The 16,923-nt window shown below is 50.1% G+C and overlaps 2 protein-coding genes and 1 long non-coding RNA gene across 4 annotated transcripts in view; all 3 read left to right on the top strand.

Annotated features, from left to right (window-relative positions):
* Positions 1–5,810, top strand: part of LOC117051818 (zinc finger protein 850-like) — an 87,183-nt gene extending 81,373 nt beyond the window's left edge. For both annotated transcript variants that reach the window (XM_033158502.1, XM_033158503.1), the window contains exon 3: positions 2,730–5,810. In XM_033158502.1, the coding sequence (XP_033014393.1) occupies positions 2,730–4,981 (2,252 nt within the window). In that variant the 3' untranslated portion in view covers positions 4,982–5,810. The remainder of the gene's footprint in view (positions 1–2,729) is intronic.
* On the top strand, positions 460–1,454 carry LOC117051824. The gene is made up of 3 exons (XR_004427211.1): positions 460–526; positions 779–861; positions 1,309–1,454. It is a non-coding gene; the product is annotated as an uncharacterized LOC117051824 (long non-coding RNA).
* Positions 5,811–9,663: 3,853 nt separating the features above from the next.
* Positions 9,664–15,677, top strand: HIPK4 (homeodomain interacting protein kinase 4). The gene is made up of 2 exons (XM_033158506.1): positions 9,664–11,509; positions 15,331–15,677. The coding sequence occupies exons 1-2, from the start codon at positions 9,863–9,865 to the stop codon at positions 15,511–15,513; spliced, it is 1,830 nt and encodes a 609-aa protein (XP_033014397.1). The 5' UTR covers positions 9,664–9,862; the 3' UTR covers positions 15,514–15,677.
* The last annotated feature ends 1,246 nt before the right edge of the window (positions 15,678–16,923 follow it).

Raw genomic sequence — 16,923 nt, forward strand, 5'->3', positions numbered from 1 at the left:
GCTTTGCTACCAGGAGGCCAAAGGACCCCGAGAGGTTTGCAACCGACTCTACCACCTTTGCCGTCAGTGGCTGAAACCAGAAACCCACACGAAAGCTGAGATGCTGGACCTGGTGATCTTGGAGCAGTTCCTGACTGTCCTTCCCCCAGAGATGGAGAGCTGGGTGAGGGAATGTGGAGCAGAGACCAGTTCCCAGGCGGTGGCCCTGGCCGAAGGTTTCCTCCTGAGTCAGGCAGAGGAGAGAAAGCAGGTGAGAGAGACTTTCCTCTGGATACTCCCAAGGGGCTCCGAACTTGAGGGAGAGTATCCCCCAATTCTCTACTCATTTTGTCATCCTTTTTTTGGAAAGCATCCGAAGAATGATATCCGATACCCCTAAAGTGTTGGTGTCCTTTGCCATTCCACTTCTAATCTAATTCTTTTGAATGCTTGCTGCTCTTGCAGGGGAAGGAGCGGTTTCCAGAAGTGGGTCCGGATTCGTCTCAGGTAAAGAGAACTCGGTTGGACTCCAGAGAAAGGCCACTGGGTAAGGAGGAAGGAGTTTTTTCTCCTTTTAATGACATTTTGTGGATTTTGAAACTAATCCGTAAATTATTCTCATCTTTTGGTGGAGGTCACAGGGGGCCAAGAGCCCAGAGGAGGGGAGGTGTGTTTTTGCACAACTTATCTGTGAAATGGGTACAAATGTCCACATTGACGTGGCTACTCTTACTTTTCTGAAGGCCCACCTGTAGTTTTCCTTCTGAGCGAAGCATGCACTTACCTTTTTCTCTTGTAGGAGACACAACGATGCCAGCAAGACCTGTTTGTCCATCTTTTCTTGGTGGCGAAGGGGACGCTGCCCCTGTGGAACAAGAGCAGGTAGGAGGAAGGAGCCATGTGGAGAAAGAGGATGTCATGGGCGGGTTGGACACAGGAAAGGTGGGAGGAACTGCCAAGGAAAGAAGGGTTGGATCCTCAAATAGGCTTCTAAGCAGTTTACAAACCATACCGAACAGTGGCCATGATTCACCCCATCAGTCGCACAAGGGGGCTTTCCCCCTCTCATGCCCCTGTCATTGCCCCCCTGTGCACCTTGAAGTTGTCTATAGGGCATCATGAGGGTCCTCACCACCAGACAAGCGCAGCACACAGGGAAAGAAGAAAGGGGATCCTTCCATGTGGAAAATGGGAATGTGTCCAGAATGAAATGTGCAGAAGAATCCCATTGAAACATAACATCAATTCAGAGGGAGAAGACAACAGAGCAATGTGTAAGAGTTCACCTTGATGTTGTCAAAGAGGACAGCCTTTTCCTTTTCCTTTTAGGGTCCAGTGTGCTTTGAAGATGTAGCTGTCCATTTCACAGACGAGGAGTGGGCACTGCTGGATCCTGACCAGAGAGCTCTGCACAAGGAAGTCATGGAGGAGAATGGTGGGATCTTGGACTCTCTGGGTAAGGCTTCCTCTTGGATCATCCTATCTGCCTTGAAATTCAAGACATATCTCTATGGGAGGATCCTCTGATTTTTTGATGGGGCTTTGTCAGGAAACCCCCAGTCCCCACGACTGGGAGAGTCGCGGGAGCGTTTACAGTACAGAGAACCACCTGTGTTGTTCACCAGTTCGTCCTCCCCCTCCTCCGCCAGAAGCGACCATTCCTCCAGTGGAGAGGGGGAGTTAGAGGCAGGAAGGCGGTGCAGGGGCTCTGAAGAGGTCACAGAGCCTGAGCATCGAAGGGAGAGCGGGGAACGGGGTCAGGTTCCCACGCTCTGAGGTCGCAGGCAGGAAGGACGTGGAAGGGGGAGACGGGGGTTCAGAATCCCGCGCCTCTTTTGCTGGACAAAGAACCGGAAAGGTTCATTTCTGGACTCTGTGGAGGGTTGAGATGGACGTTTGAAATGTTTGCTCCAGTGTATATAGTTTTCACAATAAAGAACTTAGTTTTAGAAGTTCTGCGTTCAGCTGATTTCTCATGAGCAACCACTGAACGTCCTTACAGGGCTCAACAGCAGCACCTGGGATTCTAACACTCCCACAGCAAGCCTTGTTTGGAAGACTGTTGACTGCTTTCCTTGTGAACATTCTTCCTCCAGTTTTGCCTTTTCAAAGCCTTAAACCCAGCCAGATGGGCGGATTATGAATAATAAAATTATCGCAATTATTATTATCAACAGTCTATCATTATCATCATGCCCCACAGCCACCCATCAGGGCCATGATTCTAGCAGGGCTGGGAAGCATCTGGCCAGATGCAGAGAAGGAGGAGGAGGAGGAAGGCTGACCCCTCTCCCTCCCCTCATAGGGCCAGGGCCACCAGAGGTGTAGGGTGCTGAGCAGGAGGAAAGGAGCTCAGCCGAAGACCTCTGGGGTACACAAGATACCTCTCTGTATTTTTTCAGGCTCCTCTAAACTGCACAAGGCCTTCTTCAATGTAGGCTTCAAAGTGATTCAGGAAGTTGAAGTAGCTTCTGTCAGATTTTTTGTTTCTGTTCTTGCTTCTTTCTGTCCTTGGTTGACTAAAGAGACGGGTGACATTGGAGATGGCACAGATCCCATGATTGGGCCAAACAAAATCCATCCCAGAAAATAACCAGGCTTTTTGAATCTCAGACAGTAAACCCTGTAGGAAGACCTCACATCTAACTCCCTTTAGTTATTCCTGGGTCAGAAGCATTAAATAGCACTGCTCCATGATTTGGTGCTCCTTTGCTTCTTGAGGCTGTAATCCGTTTCCCTCTCAGTTGCAGGTGGTGATGAATTCGAGCTGAAGAACGAGGGAGACCACGACAGAATCCACACAGTGGGGAAGTCATATCCATATTCCGAGTGCAGAGAGAGCTTCAGTCAGAGCTCCCATTCCACTTCAAATCAAAGAAGTCCCCTTGAGAAGAAGCCCTATCAGTGCTTGGAATGTGGAAAGAGCTTCAGTCAGAGAAACCAGCTCACTGTCCATCAGAGAATTCATAAAGGGGGGAAACCCTATCAGTGCCAAGAGTGCGGGAAGAGCTTCGGTCAAAAGGGCAGTTTAACTTCCCATCAGAGAATTCATACAGGGGAGAAACCTTATCACTGTTTGGAATGTGGAAAAAGCTATAGTCAACAAGGCCAGTTTATTGTACATCAGATAATTCATACAGGGGAGAAACCTTATCACTGCTTGGAATGTGGAAAGAGATTCAGAATGAAAAGCCATCTTAATGTCCATCAGAGAATTCATACAGGGGAGAAACCTTATCACTGCTTGGAATGTGGAAAAAGCTATAGTCAACAAGGCCAGTTTACTGTACATCAAAGAATTCATACAGGGGAGAAACCTTATCAGTGCTTGGAATGTGGAAAGAGCTTCAGTCAGAGCAGCCAGCTCACTGTCCATCAGATAATTCATACAGGGGAGAGACCTTATCACTGCTTGGAATGTGGAAAGAGCTTCAGTCACCAAAGCTACCTTACTGTACATCAGATAATTCATACAGGGGAGAAACCTTATCACTGCTTCGAATGTGGAAAGAGATTCAGAATGAAAAGCCATCTTAATGTCCATCAGAGAAGTCATACAGGGGAGAAACCCTATGAATGTTTGGAATGTGGAAAGAGTTTCAGTAAGAGCAGCAATCTCACTGCGCATCAGAGAATCCATACAGGAGAGAAACCCTACCAGTGCCAAGAGTGCGGGAAGAGCTTCAGTCAAAAGGGCAGTTTAACTTCCCATCAGAGAATTCATACAGGGGAAGCACTCTATCAGTGCTTGGAATGTGGAAAGAGCTTCACTCGAAGAGCCCAGCTTACTGTACATCAGAGAATTCATACAGGGGAGAAACCTTATCAGTGCTTGGAATGTGGAAAGAGCTTCAGTCAGAGCAGGCAGCTCAATCTCCATCAGATAATTCATACAGGGGAGAGACCTTATTACTGCTTGGAATGTGGGAAAAGCTTCAGTCTCCAAAGCTATCTTACTGTACATCAGAGAATTCATACAGGGGAGAAACCTTATCATTGCTTCGAATGCGGAAAGAGATTCAGAATGAAAAGCCAACTTAATGTCCATCAGAGAAGTCATACAGGGGAGAAACCTTATCAGTGCTTGGAATGTGGAAAGAGCTTCACTCGAAGAGGCCAGCTTACTCTACATCAGAGAATTCATACAGGGGAGAAACCTTATCAGTGCTTGGAATGTGCAAAGAGATTCAGAAGAAAGGGCAGTTTAACTTCCCATCAGAGAATTCATACAGAGAGAAAACCCTATCAGTGCTTGGAATGTGGCAAGAGCTTCATTCAGAGAAACAAGCTCAGTGTCCATCAGAGAATTCATACAAGGGGAAAAACCTTTCTGTGCCTAGAGTGCGGGAAGAGCTTCAATAATAGGGGTAATCTCGCTTCCCATAAAAGAATTCATACAGGAGAGCAACCATATCAGTGTGAAGAGTATGGAAAGAGCTTAAGTCAAAAGGACAGTTTAACATCCCATCAGAGAATTCATACAGGGGAAAAACCTTATCAGTGCTTGGAATGTGGAAGGGGCTTCATTTACAGGCGCCACCTCACTGTCCATCAGAGGATTCATTCAGGGGAGAAACCCTATCACTGCTTGGAATGTGGAAAAAGTTTCTGTCAACAAGGCCAGCTTACTGTACATCAGAGAAGTCATACAGGGGAGAAGCCATATCAGTGTTTTGAATGTGGAAAGAGCTTCAGTCAAAGAGGCCTTCTCAGTGTCCATCAAAGAATTCATACAGGGGAGAAGCCATATCAGTGCTTGGAATGTGGAAAGAAATTCACCCAGAGCGCCCATCTTACAACCCATCACAAAATTCATACAGGGGAGAAACCCTATCAGTGCTTGGAATGTGGAAAGAGATTCATTGAGAAGGCTAAACTCAAGATCCATGAAAGAATTCACAGCAAGGTTAAACTGTTTCAGTGCCAAGAATGTGGAAAGAGCTTCGGTCACAGGGCCAGCCTCGTTTCCCATCAAAGAACTCACATTGGGGACAAATTATAGTAGTGACTTTATACAGATTTAATTTTAGGAGACTTCAGTTCGTATGACGTGAGGATTGCAGCTGGGTTCTTTGTCACATCTTGTGCCTCATATTAATTCCTACTACTGTGACTTGCAAGTTTTTGGCCGAGGTGTTTAATGCCTTCATCACAGTTTCCTTTCTCTTGGCAGAACAAGATGAGCAGGTGACAGCAAAGGTTGCAAGCTTTTTAGCTGGGGCAATTAGAATAAGAGGGAATAGAATCTCATTGCATTGTTTCAATAGAGTGTTGCATCCCAGGTACAAAGTTTCCATCCTCATTTCCGTCGCTGATTGTAAGGCGGGAGAAGCACGGTTATATAGTGACATCTAAAGGATATGGTACTAGACAAAGTTTATTTGATGTACAGTGGAACCTCGGGTTTTTTTTTAGCGTCTTAGAAGTTGAACGTTTCTGTTTTCGAATGCCGAAAACCTGGAAGTAATTGCTTCCATTTTCGAATGCGCCTCGGACATCGGATGTCTTCCGCTGCATGTTTTTCAATTGTTTCCTTTGAACCTTGGTTTTCAAACGTCTTCTGGAACGGATTATACTTCTGCATGGTGATACAAATAGTTATATGTATGTTTATTTAGAGGTTCCACATATCACAAGGAAGGTTGTATTTATTTGGGAAAGTAGCAAATACTAGAAGGAAAATGCTTTATTAGAATGAAAAAATAATATAGTAATACCAAAGGAAATGGGGTTGGGAAGGGGTTGACGATGTTTTAAGGCAGTGTTTGACCTCAGAGTTCAGGTCTCAGTCCTTTCAGGGTGCAGTTGGCATCAGTATAGTAGTAGTAGTAGTAGTAGTAATAATAATAATTTATTATTTCTACCCCGCTCATCTGGCTGGGTTTTCCCAGCCACTCTGGGCGGCTTCCAGCAGAAGATTAAAAATACATTAAAACATCAGTCTTTAAAAATTTCCCAAAACAAGGCTGCCTTCAGATGTCTTCTAAATGTCATGTTGTTTTTGTTGTTGGTTACTCATTTAGTCATGTCCGACTCTTCGTGACCCCATGGACCAGAGCATAACAGTTCCACTGCGCCCCGCAGTTCATCAAATTCATGTTGGTAGTTTCGAGAACACTGTGGAACCCTTCTCCTTCCCACAGGTTGGCCTATAGGGCTCCCTTGCAACCAGATGGTTCCCCCATCCCACAACACTAAACAGGTTCACACAGAAAGTAGGAAAATTGGCCCTAAAAAAGCCCAACAACTTTAGGGGTGTCCTGGTTTTTACATTGGAAATACAAGATAAACAAGGGGACTCCTGGGCCCCCCAAATTCGAGGGGCCAGAAAGGGAGTCTCCAGCCTTGTCTTTCCCCTATTTCTGCAGGTTAGACCCCTTCTGCTTGTGTTGACTCTTGGGGTGACGAAGCAAGATGGTCCAGGGGTCAAACTGCCCTGAGGGAACCCTCCACCTCTGTGGAGAAGAAGCCATTATTATTATTATTATTATTATTATTATTATTATTATTATTATTATTATTCTCCTTCTTAGGCCTCATACACAGAGAGGGGCTTTCCCTCCTTGCCCCCTTCGCCTGTTCTGGCCGCTTGCCTGTGATCTCGCAATGGAGAGCCTCCATTGGGCCAACCTGATGAGGAGAGAGGCTGCCCTGCAGAGGCAAAGCCTTCATGACAGGAAGGCAGCTGAGGACACCCTGTGAGTGCTGGCACCCGAAGGTGCTGCTCTCCTTCAGCTGGGAGGAGAGAGCCCTGAGAGCATGAGAGCCAAAAGGCCCACAAGGAAGCCATGGCGTCTCTGGGAGCGGCTGGGGCCTCCGCAAGAAACAAAATGGCGTTCCCGCCTTTTTCGTGAAAGGGCGGGAAACGCCATCTGGCCCTGCCGCCTCTGTGGGCTCCTCTTGGGCCTGCCTGGCCTTGGGGTGTGTGTGGAATCCAGCTGCCCTCAAACTCTTCCCTGCCCCAGACAATGGGTGTGTGTGTGTGTGTGTGTGAATGAGAAGCTGGGAAGGGGAGCAGCCAAGAGGGAAACTCAGGGGGCAAACTCCCTCAGGAAACAGGGCGAAGGAGAGGACGAGGCCAAGGGGAAATCCTCACAAAACCGGCAACCGTTTCTCTCAGACACACGAAGAACCTGCCTGTCTCCAGAAGGGGGGTCATCCCCATCTAGTAAAAGACTCTATGAATTGAAAGTGGAGGCACTGTATGTACTTTTCTTTTTGGGTGAGCTGGCCTGACCAAAAACCCCTCACAGCTATGGGCAAAGGCTGGCTGGGGGGAGCTGCAGCCATCTCACTCAGAGCCCCCGTCATTTTTGGGAAGGGGTTGGGTGGAAGACGAGGGCAGGCTTCCTCAGAAAACGGTGGCCTCTCCTTCCTCAGAGGTTTGTTTGTTTGTTTGTATTTTAAGAAATATTTTTATTTGTCTACAGAGACACAAAAGTTCACACCAAATACAAAGTATATTTTATTGATACAGCAGATTTTTTTAAAAAAGGAACAGTAGTAAAAAGAAGAAAGAAAAAAAGGGGGGAAGAAACAGAAGAGAGAGAAAAAGAAAAAAAATGAGGGGGGGGGAGAGATTAAACGACTTCTGGTTCTCTGTCCTGCAGCTAAATACAGTATCCACTCATTAACGTCCAACTATTTTATTATCTACAAGCCGGTGATATTTTTCTGTCTTCAAATCCAGATGTCACAAGTTCATTTTCTCTTTCATGTAAAAAGTCAATAAGGAGATTCCAAACCTTAGTAAATGTCAATAATGATTTTTCTCTAATTAAACACATTAGCTTTGCCATCTCCGCTAAGTCCAATAATTTTCTCTTTTTTATAAATCATTTTTATTAAAATTTCCAAATTAACAATTCCATCAAATTGTATTAAATATTCCAAATTATACATATGCAAATCATATAATCCAAATATTCTGCCAAATTATAATTAATTTTTTTATGGGACTCCCCACGCTTCAAGTATTGAAAAGCTCATCATCATCTCAATTCCACTGCATATCGTATTCTTTCTGATGTTCTCCAGTTCTATCTGTTGTTATCCTTCATAAGTCCAATAATTTTCTCAACCATTCCTCTACAGTAGGTAGAGCTCCATATTGCCATGTTTGTGCATATAACAACCTCGCTGCTGTAATCATATATTGGAATAATCTTCTACAGTCCTTTTCCAGTTGTGCTTACTTGGAGGTTTTTAAGTAGAGGTTGGATGGCCATCTGTCAGGGGTGCAATTCTTGCATTGCAAGGGGTTGGACTAGATGATCCTTTAAGTGCTTTCCAACTCTGCAGTTCTAGGAGACTATGAAAGCACAATGCAGGGCTTCGCACCGCTGCAGGGAGAAAGGCTTGGGCCACGAAGAGCTCACCTCTTACTGGAATTTTAAGGTTTCATAAATAAGACGAATGTTCCTAAGAGCACAAGGTAAACATACATTTGCATAAACCACAGATCTGAAATGGTACATGAAAGCAAGACCAGGACAAACTTTAGCCCCCAGTTCAACCCTTTAAGACCCCCTCTAAAGCAGGTAGAAGGAAGTTCTTGACAAAACCTTTCCAAATAGGCGGAGTTCTTTTCACTTACTAATCCCTCAAATCCACTAATGGTCAATTTTCTCATCAACCCCAAAATTTTGTTCCAATTAGTTCCTGCCTCCACTCATTCTTCTCTGGTAGATAATGAACCTAGGGGGATACTAGGTCCCTTAATGGGGAGTTGGGCAGTATAAGCCAACCCCAAAATTTTGTCTAACATCAGACACAAGGAAGAAGCCATGGGCAGAGCCTCCCTCTTAACCAGAGGCCTACCTAGGCTCCCTTGCACTTGGGGAAAGGAGCTGGGATACTTAGGGGGTAGAAGGGGGGGAGGCTTTGGCCTGCAATGCTCACTCTTGCAACAAAAGTGGGGGGGGGGGCGGAAGTTAACTTGGGGCTTAGCCACACTTCCTCTTGGCCACTGCTTTCCCCTGGGGGAAACCGCTCTCTGTCAGCACAAACAACAATTTGGGTTTCCCCCAGATAGCCATTTCTGCCGAATTATCGCTAAAGAGCAGTTTTTTCATAGGAAAGGAGTGGGGGGCAAGGGAGATACAAGGCACAGCACAAACAGATGTTTGGAGGAGCTGTCGGCTCCACAGCCTACTTTTAAGATGCACATTGATACATACTGAGCTGCCTCATACTGAGAGCATGCATCCACCTAGCTCCGTATTGTCTAAACAAACTGGCAGCCATAGTTCTCCAGGGTTTCTGGCAGGAACCTCTCCCAGCCCCACCTGGTGACACCATTGGGGATTGATCCTGAGACCACTGCATGCCAAGAGATCTAAAAGTGCTTTTTAGTCACACAACACATGCTCTGAAGGCGGTGTGGGTGTGGAGATAAAGGAAGAACTCCCACCTCCTTACAGACGTTCACATGAAGAACCAAACTTTTGGCGAGAGGTCATCTTCATTCACATCTATGGACACTGAAGCCTCCTGAAGTGAGGGCTGCCTCTTAAAATGCATCTAATCAAGACTCAACATGTGGGACCCCGATCCTGGCCCTGGAGTACAGAATGGCCATATCTCAGGTGTCCTTTGCTAGTGCCCCCCCCCCCGCCGCCCCCCGGTTTCACATTGGCAGGAAAGCATTTGTTAGCACAGGAAAAAAAGTGCTGTTGCGGACCCCCTTGGTGGAGTCGGCTCCCTCCTCCCACCTCCATAACAGAACCTTCTCGACTTGGCAACTTTGGAACCGAGTGACTGTTGCATCATCTCTCGTTCCGGAGTCAGGCCGGGGTTCTCTTGGCTCCAGGGCGCGGCTGAACCTCTCTTTGCAAGAAGCCACGTTGCACCCGTGTTTCTGAGCTTGGGCAAGCCCAGAACAATGGTCACAATCGAGTCGGAATCGGACTTCTACGACGTGTTTGAGATCCTGGGGAAGGGCACCTTCGGGGAAGTGGTGAAGAGCTGGAAGCGCAGCACGGGCGAGATGGTGGCCATCAAGATCCTGAAGAACGACTCCTACCGGAGCAGGATTATCAAGAACGAGCTGAAGCTTCTGCAGACCATGTCCGAGGTGGACTCGGAGGAGTCCCACATCGTCCAGTTCCACGAGTTCTTCCATGACGAGCTCAAGTTCTACCTGGTCTTCGAGCTGCTGGAGCAAAACCTCTTTGACTTCCAGAAGGAGCACAACTTTTCCCCGCTGCCCGTCCGGCACATCCGGACAGTGACCATACAGGTGTTGAGGGCCCTGGCCAAGCTGAAGGAGCTCTCCATCATCCACGCGGACCTGAAGCCCGAAAACATCATGCTGGTGGACCAAGTCAGGTACCCTTTCCGAGTCAAGGTGATCGACTTTGGCTCAGCCAGCATCTTCAACGAGGTGCGCTACGTCAAGGAGCCCTACATCCAGTCCCGCTTCTACCGGGCGCCTGAGATCCTGCTGGGCCTGCCCTTCTGCGAGAAGGTGGATGTCTGGTCCTTGGGCTGTGTGATGGCCGAACTGCACCTGGGCTGGCCCCTCTACCCTGGCAACAACGAGTACGACCAGATCCGGTACATCTGCGAGACACAGGGGATGCCTAGACCCGCCCTGCTCAATGCGGCCAGGAAGGCTCACCTTTTCTTCAAGAGGAGCCAGCACCCCGAGGTGGTCAACTCCTGGCAGCTGAAGACCCCGGCGGAGTACCTGGCCGATACCAAGGTGAAGTCAGTGGAGAGGAGGAAGTATGTGCTCAAGTCCCTGGACCAGATGGAGACGGTCAACGTCCACAGGATGATCTACCCGGACACGGAGGCCCTGGCCGAGTACTTTGACCTGCGCAGCATGGTGGAGCTCATCAAGCGCATGCTGACCTGGGACTCACACGAACGCATCACGCCCAGCGCTGCCCTGAAGCACCCGTACGTCTCCACACAGCCACTGAAGCAGAACTACGACCTTACCCAGTACTACCAGTTCTGCCTGCGCAGCCTCCACGAGTCGCTGCCCAACCATGGCAAGGCCGAGGAGGAGGCGCAGCTCTATGGCGCCATGGAAGAAGAGCGTTTCTACTCAATGCGCGACAGTTTCCAGGAGGAGAACAGCGCCCACGGCATCCAGAGGACCACCAGCCAGATGGATGACCTCAGCATCGCCGAGGCCGGCCAGGAGGCACCCCTGAAGGTGTGGGGAGAAGGGCCCAGCGGGGGGCTGTATGAGCCGACCCACCCCGGGCCCCCGGAGGTGGCATCCGGCCGGCGCAAGCCTGTCCCGCAGAGCCTACGCTTGCGCCAGGAGCAGCCGCAGCAAGAGCCCATCCCGGCCTACTACCGGAACCGCCGTGGCAGCCCCCGGCACCGCAAGGCGTCCCACCATGCCAAGCCAGACCCCACCTTCGAGAACCTGATCCTGCTGGGGCAGTACTCCCCCGAGGAGCCCCCCACATGGGAGAAGGAAAGCAACACCAGCACAGCCTCCTTGCCAGAGTCCAACGCCAGGGAAGACCCTGGCTACCCCAGGGGCTTGGTGCTTTCGCCCACCGCTCAGGTAACGAGGGCTGGGGAGAAGGGGCCACAGCAGGGCGGGGGGGATGACTTGTGGGGGGCTCGGAGGAGCCGTGAGCCCAAAAGTTGAGGCAAGGGATGGGTCTCGGCTGAAGATGGGTCTTGGGGAAGAGTCATGGCTCAGGGCAGTGCATCTGCGTTGCAGGTTCAATTGCCAAAGCATCCCTGGGTAGGTCTGGCAGAATCATATACTTGTAGAGTTGGAAGGGACCCCGAGGGTCATCTAGTCCAGCCTGCTGCAATGCAAGAATCTCATCCATGACAGATGGCCACCCAACCTCTGGATAAAAGCCTCCAAGGAAGGAGAGTCCACCACCTCTCATGGGAGTCCCACCCACTGTTGAGAGCCAACCCCAGAGGGCTATCACTGCCGGTCCGTGTGGACAATATTGATTAAGATGGGCCAAAATGTCCTGACTCTGTATACAGCAGGTCCTTGTGTTCCTGTGTACCAATGTAAGAGTCCAGGGCATGTCCCCAAGTGTTGGAACTGGGCGACCACCAAGCCTCCAGGGCAGTGGGCTGAGCCAAGAGAGGGTGAAAGAAGGAAGGGTCTGGAAGGTGCTGCAAGGCCTCTTGGAAACACTGGCAATACTTTAGTTACCAGGGTTAGGCTCCCTTCCCCTCCACCCAGATAGAAAAATCAGGCTGCCCACCTGCTCTCAGACCAACGGTGACCCCTTTTGCCCTGTATTGCTTTCCACACATGCCCCCTTGGTTCCACAAACTTCTCCCCAGTGCCCCCTACCCCACCCTATTAGAAGCATTATTCAGACCAGCGATTGGCATGACCCACCAAGGAAGGTAGCATCGCCATAAAAATTATAACATTCACCATTTATTCAAAAGCCGCTTACAACTATTTAACTGAATTAATTCAGCAAAACTGATTAACTTGGTCCAGAGATGCCCGATTTTCAAAAACCTGACAGTTCTTTGGCACGAGTCTTGGGTACCACATTCAGCAAATTCAGTAAATTCCTAACACGATGGATGGATGGTATCAGTGTCTGGTTTAAAGACCCTTAGCAGGAGCCATAAATCACCACCTCCAGCACCTCCCTGCCACCCACTTGCCTCTTAGCACCCTCCACTAGGTAATTCACTGTCTCCCCAGAGGGTGGACCACTCCCTCCCTCTGGGAACTGTTGGTGTAGAATCTTTCCTGCCTTCCATACAAGCCTGAGCCAGGAGGAACCTAACATTAAAAGGCCAGGGTGAAGTCAGGGTGGTTTGAAGGTGCAGGAGTCCCTCTCCCTCAAGGCCTGCTGCTTTGCAGGGAATCCTTTCACGGCATGGGAAGAGCAAGGTAACAGGGAGGGGGGAATCTGCACTCTTCAGAGCTTGGTTGTCGAGAGTTGCTCCCCATAGAAACAACTTGCCAGCCGCTTGCAGGCCACCGACCTCCCCCTCCCGCCCCAACACAACGGGGCATTCCCAGCCTGCCCTCCCCTTTCTGCTTGGCACATGGTGATTGCAGCACAGACATGCTCCTTCCAACCTGCCCGGACCACGGCTTCACTCGCCTTGCTGCGGTTTTGGCTTGGAGGCCCATGCTACCTGACAGGAGCTGCCGGGAGACCTGGAAATGAGGCTTAGGTGCCAACAGCCAGGGGTGGCGTTGTGGTTAAGAGTGTTGGGCTAGCCGCTAGGAGATACGGGTTTCAAATCCTGCCCCCCACAACTTGGCCATGATGCTCATTGGGTGTGATCTGGGGCCAGCCACTGTCTCTTTCAGCCTTGTGGAGATTAAATGGAGGGGGGGAACAATGTACATCACATTGAGCTCCCTGGAGGAAAGATGGGCTATTAAAATGAGTGAATGAGGCTTGGAGGTAAACGGCAGAGGAAAATTATGCGAAGATGGAAATAAATGGGGGTTCGGTGGGGAGTGAAGCCTGACACCAAAATATTCAGCAGGGAAAAGCAGAATTTCTCCATCTCTTGACGATGGTGGAAAGGACACAGCTGTCCTATTATCACAAAATCCAGGTGAAATTCAGGTCACAGCGCCAGGTCCCGCCTACTCCAGTGAACCAGTGGGTACTCCTGGGTCTTGTGGGGAGAGAATTTTGTGCCAGCTTTGTTGCTGCAGCAGCGAAAGAGGCAGAGCCCAACCTCTGGGAAGAGATGCAGAGTGAAACAAGTATCTCGCTCCTGTGAGGCTGCGCATGGGCACAGGCACATCAGGAAACGGGTTGCAGTTCCAACGGGCCCCACTTCCCAGTGGATATAGCAGAGCTGGGGGAAAGGGCCAACTGCCTTACTCCCCACCTCCAAAAAGGGACAGATAACCAACAGGTGTGATAAGGTGGGGGAGTCTGTAATAGGGGATAATACGAGGAAAAGGTTAGGAAGGAGGGAGAGAATATTATTATTCCAGAAAGGTTGCAGTGCTTGGGACTTTAGAGAAAACGTAAGTGAAAGAAGCTTCTAAAACTATTCATGCTATGGGGGAAATTCATAATGCTAGATAGAACTCCGGGCAGAGGTTGAATAGCCACTGGTCAGGGATTTTGTAGCTGTGATTGCAGCAGGTTGGACTAGATGACCCCCTTGGGGACCTCTTCCAGCCAGTGGTGGAGCTTCATTCTTTGGCACCTGGGGCGGGGACGGGGCGTGGCATGTGTCCTGGGGGCGTGGTGTACTGCCCAATGGGGCGGGGAACGCATACTGGGGGTGTGGCGTGCTGCCTGCAGGGGCGTGGCGTGCGTTCTGGGGCGGGGTGCCCAGTGCGGGGGGGGGGCAGCTGCGATGGAACCCCACCGGGATCGCACCGATGGGGGCGGTGTGCTCCCATCACCCCCCTTCCTCCCCCCTGCTTCCAACTCTACAATTCTATATAGCTATTATCTCCAATCACCTAGAGCTACTGCTTCACAAGTGCCCTGAAACATATCCCACTCCCTGCCCTCTGTGCAGGGGCGTACCCAGGATCAAAACTGGGGGGGGGGGGGCAAGCCATGGTCATTCAGGTTGTAACATTTCAGCACGGAAAGGCAAATGAAACCATTTTAAAAAAATTATATATAATTATAGCAGTGCTTTATTACGGTAGTTATTACAATTATTTGGTTGAATTTTTTAAAATTTTTTATTGTAGTTACATGTCTTATACCAGGGGTGGCCAACTCCCAAGAGACTGTGATCTACTTTCAGCAGTGGTCTACCCCCGTTTTTTGGGGTTCAGCTCAACGTTGTTGACCTTTTTAGGGGATGAGGAATGCCCCGTTTTTTTAGGGGTTTGGTTCGTTTTTAGATTACTGACCACATTATGTAAACAGCAAACAAAAACAGCTTCAAAAAACAGAAAAACTTCTCCCCCCCAACAGAAAGCCCCAAATGGCTGAAAAACTCAGTTCCCAGGATCCTCAGCCCTCACAAAGGAACTACTCACCTGCAAGGGAACTCAGTTTCCAAAGCTCCCTTGCAAGGATCAGCCGGCGCAACACACACACACACACACCAGAGAGAGAGAGAGAGAGAGAGAGAGTCGGCCAAGAGCTCAATTGTTATTGAGATTTTGGGAGGAGGAGAAAGACCAGTAGTTGAGCTTTTCTAGGAGAGCTTTTTTTTTCCTTTTAGGCTGCCGATAACCATTTAATTTTTATATATTTTTTTGCTTCTGGGGGGCAGCTGCCCCCCCCTGCCCCCCTGGGTACGCCCATGCCTCTGTGAGCACCAGGACTGAAACACAGAACCACAGAACTACAGAGTTGGAAGGGACCCCCATAGCCACCTAGCTTGCAGGGGAGGGCGTTGGAGGTGGGTCCGGTAACGCGGTGCCGTCTTTCTCTTTGGCAGAGAGCGCAGCCAGAGGTGTACGAGCCAGCCGCCCAGCTGCCTGGGCCCACCAGCTGGCTGCCGAAGGAGAACTGGCTGGCAGAGCATGGCATGGAGAGGGGCCCCCTCAAGGCAGTGCTGCACGCTTCCCGGAACCGCCACCAGCTGCAGCCGTACCTGCAACACATCGCCAGCCACCACTGACCCCCGCGGGCCCTCCCCACCCCCCCACCCCGGAAGAGGGCAGGCGCAGCAGAGAGATGGCCCCAGCCGGGGGACCTCGAAACAGATTCCTTTGTAGCCACTAAATATAGACTGTTCCTCGCTGCCCAAAGCTACTTGCTTTAATAAAAGCCACCTTACTCTTACCGAACTATGCGGAGCCCTGATGGCAGTGCGAAAAGGTGCACCAGGCTGGATGGGGCGGAGGGGGGGAAGGGAAGTCCCCTCTATTCCAGAGCAAAAAGGCCTGCCAGTCTGTCTTGGCAACCCGCAGCCTGCCCCCCCTCCCCGCCTCTATCCTCCCAGCAGCGCCAGATGCACACAAACACACTTGACCACAGCAATAATAAACTCTTTATCCAATTGCAGAAGGCGTTGACGGCACGTTTGTCTAGGGACCGCTCCACGCCCCACCCAGACCAATGCATGGCTCCCCACCCTGGGCGACAGAAGGGTCTCAGTCCCACTGGGGAGCTTCTGCTTTTTAAGCCGGCCACTTCCTTGTGGGCCCCAACAGCCCACCTGCTAGCTGGGTGCTCATTCCCCCACTCTCACCCCATGGTGGTTCACACTGGCACAGCTCCTTGTGGAGCTGCCTATGGGGATTGTGACCAAAGGGAGCGCCCAACACGAGGCTTCTCGCACCCGCTGCATTGCCCCACTTGCAAAATGACAGCCCTGCAGGGCTACCAGGGGGTTCTATTCTCCAGCAGCTGCTGCTACCGTCCTGCCCATTCTCTTGCAGCCCCAGGTGGGAAGCCTGGGATGAAGGGATTACTTTTCTAAAGGTCCTGAGCCAGGGAACCCAGAAGAAGAAGAAGAAGAAGAAAGAAGAAGAAGAAGAAGAAGTGTTTGAATTTGATATCCCGCTTTATCTGTACCCGAGTCTCAATGCGGCTCACAATCTCCTTTTCCCTTCCTCCCCCACAACAACACACTGTGAGGTGAGTGGGGCTGAGAGACTTCATAGAAGTGTGTCTAGCCCAAGGTCACCCAGCAGCTGTATGTGGAGGAGCGGAGACGCGAACCCGGTTCACCAGATTACAAGTCTACCACTCTTAACCACTACACCACACTGGTTCCCATTCAACCCACACCCCTGTTGTTTACTCGGAGTGTAGAAGCTGCCCGCACTCTCTCCCAGACCTCAGAAGGGTGTGATGGTCACTCACAACTCCAGTCCTGAATTCCCAGTAGCCTGAGAGCCAGGCATTCCTAAAACCCTGAAGGTGGCCAACACACACACACAACACACACACACACACAAGTTTCAGCCATCAAATTAAGGCACTTGCTGGGGAATAAAAGGGAAGGGGGAAGAAGGCAGAAGGGAAAGGCAGAAATGAAATAACCCGAGCACTGTGCCTCTGCAATGGAACAAATCCAAGCCAA

Source organism: Lacerta agilis, chromosome 8 (genome assembly GCF_009819535.1).
Source record: "Lacerta agilis isolate rLacAgi1 chromosome 8, rLacAgi1.pri, whole genome shotgun sequence".
Classification (NCBI taxonomy): Eukaryota; Metazoa; Chordata; class Lepidosauria; order Squamata; family Lacertidae; genus Lacerta; species Lacerta agilis.

Excerpts from the sequence above, each read along its gene's own strand:
- HIPK4 (XM_033158506.1), top strand. The coding sequence starts at position 9,863 with ATGGTCACAATCGAGTCGGAATCGGACTTCTACGACGTGTTTGAGATC. Across the intron at positions 11,510-15,330 it reads TGCTTTCGCCCACCGCTCAG|AGAGCGCAGCCAGAGGTGTA; the intron begins GTAACGAGGGCT and ends TCTCTTTGGCAG.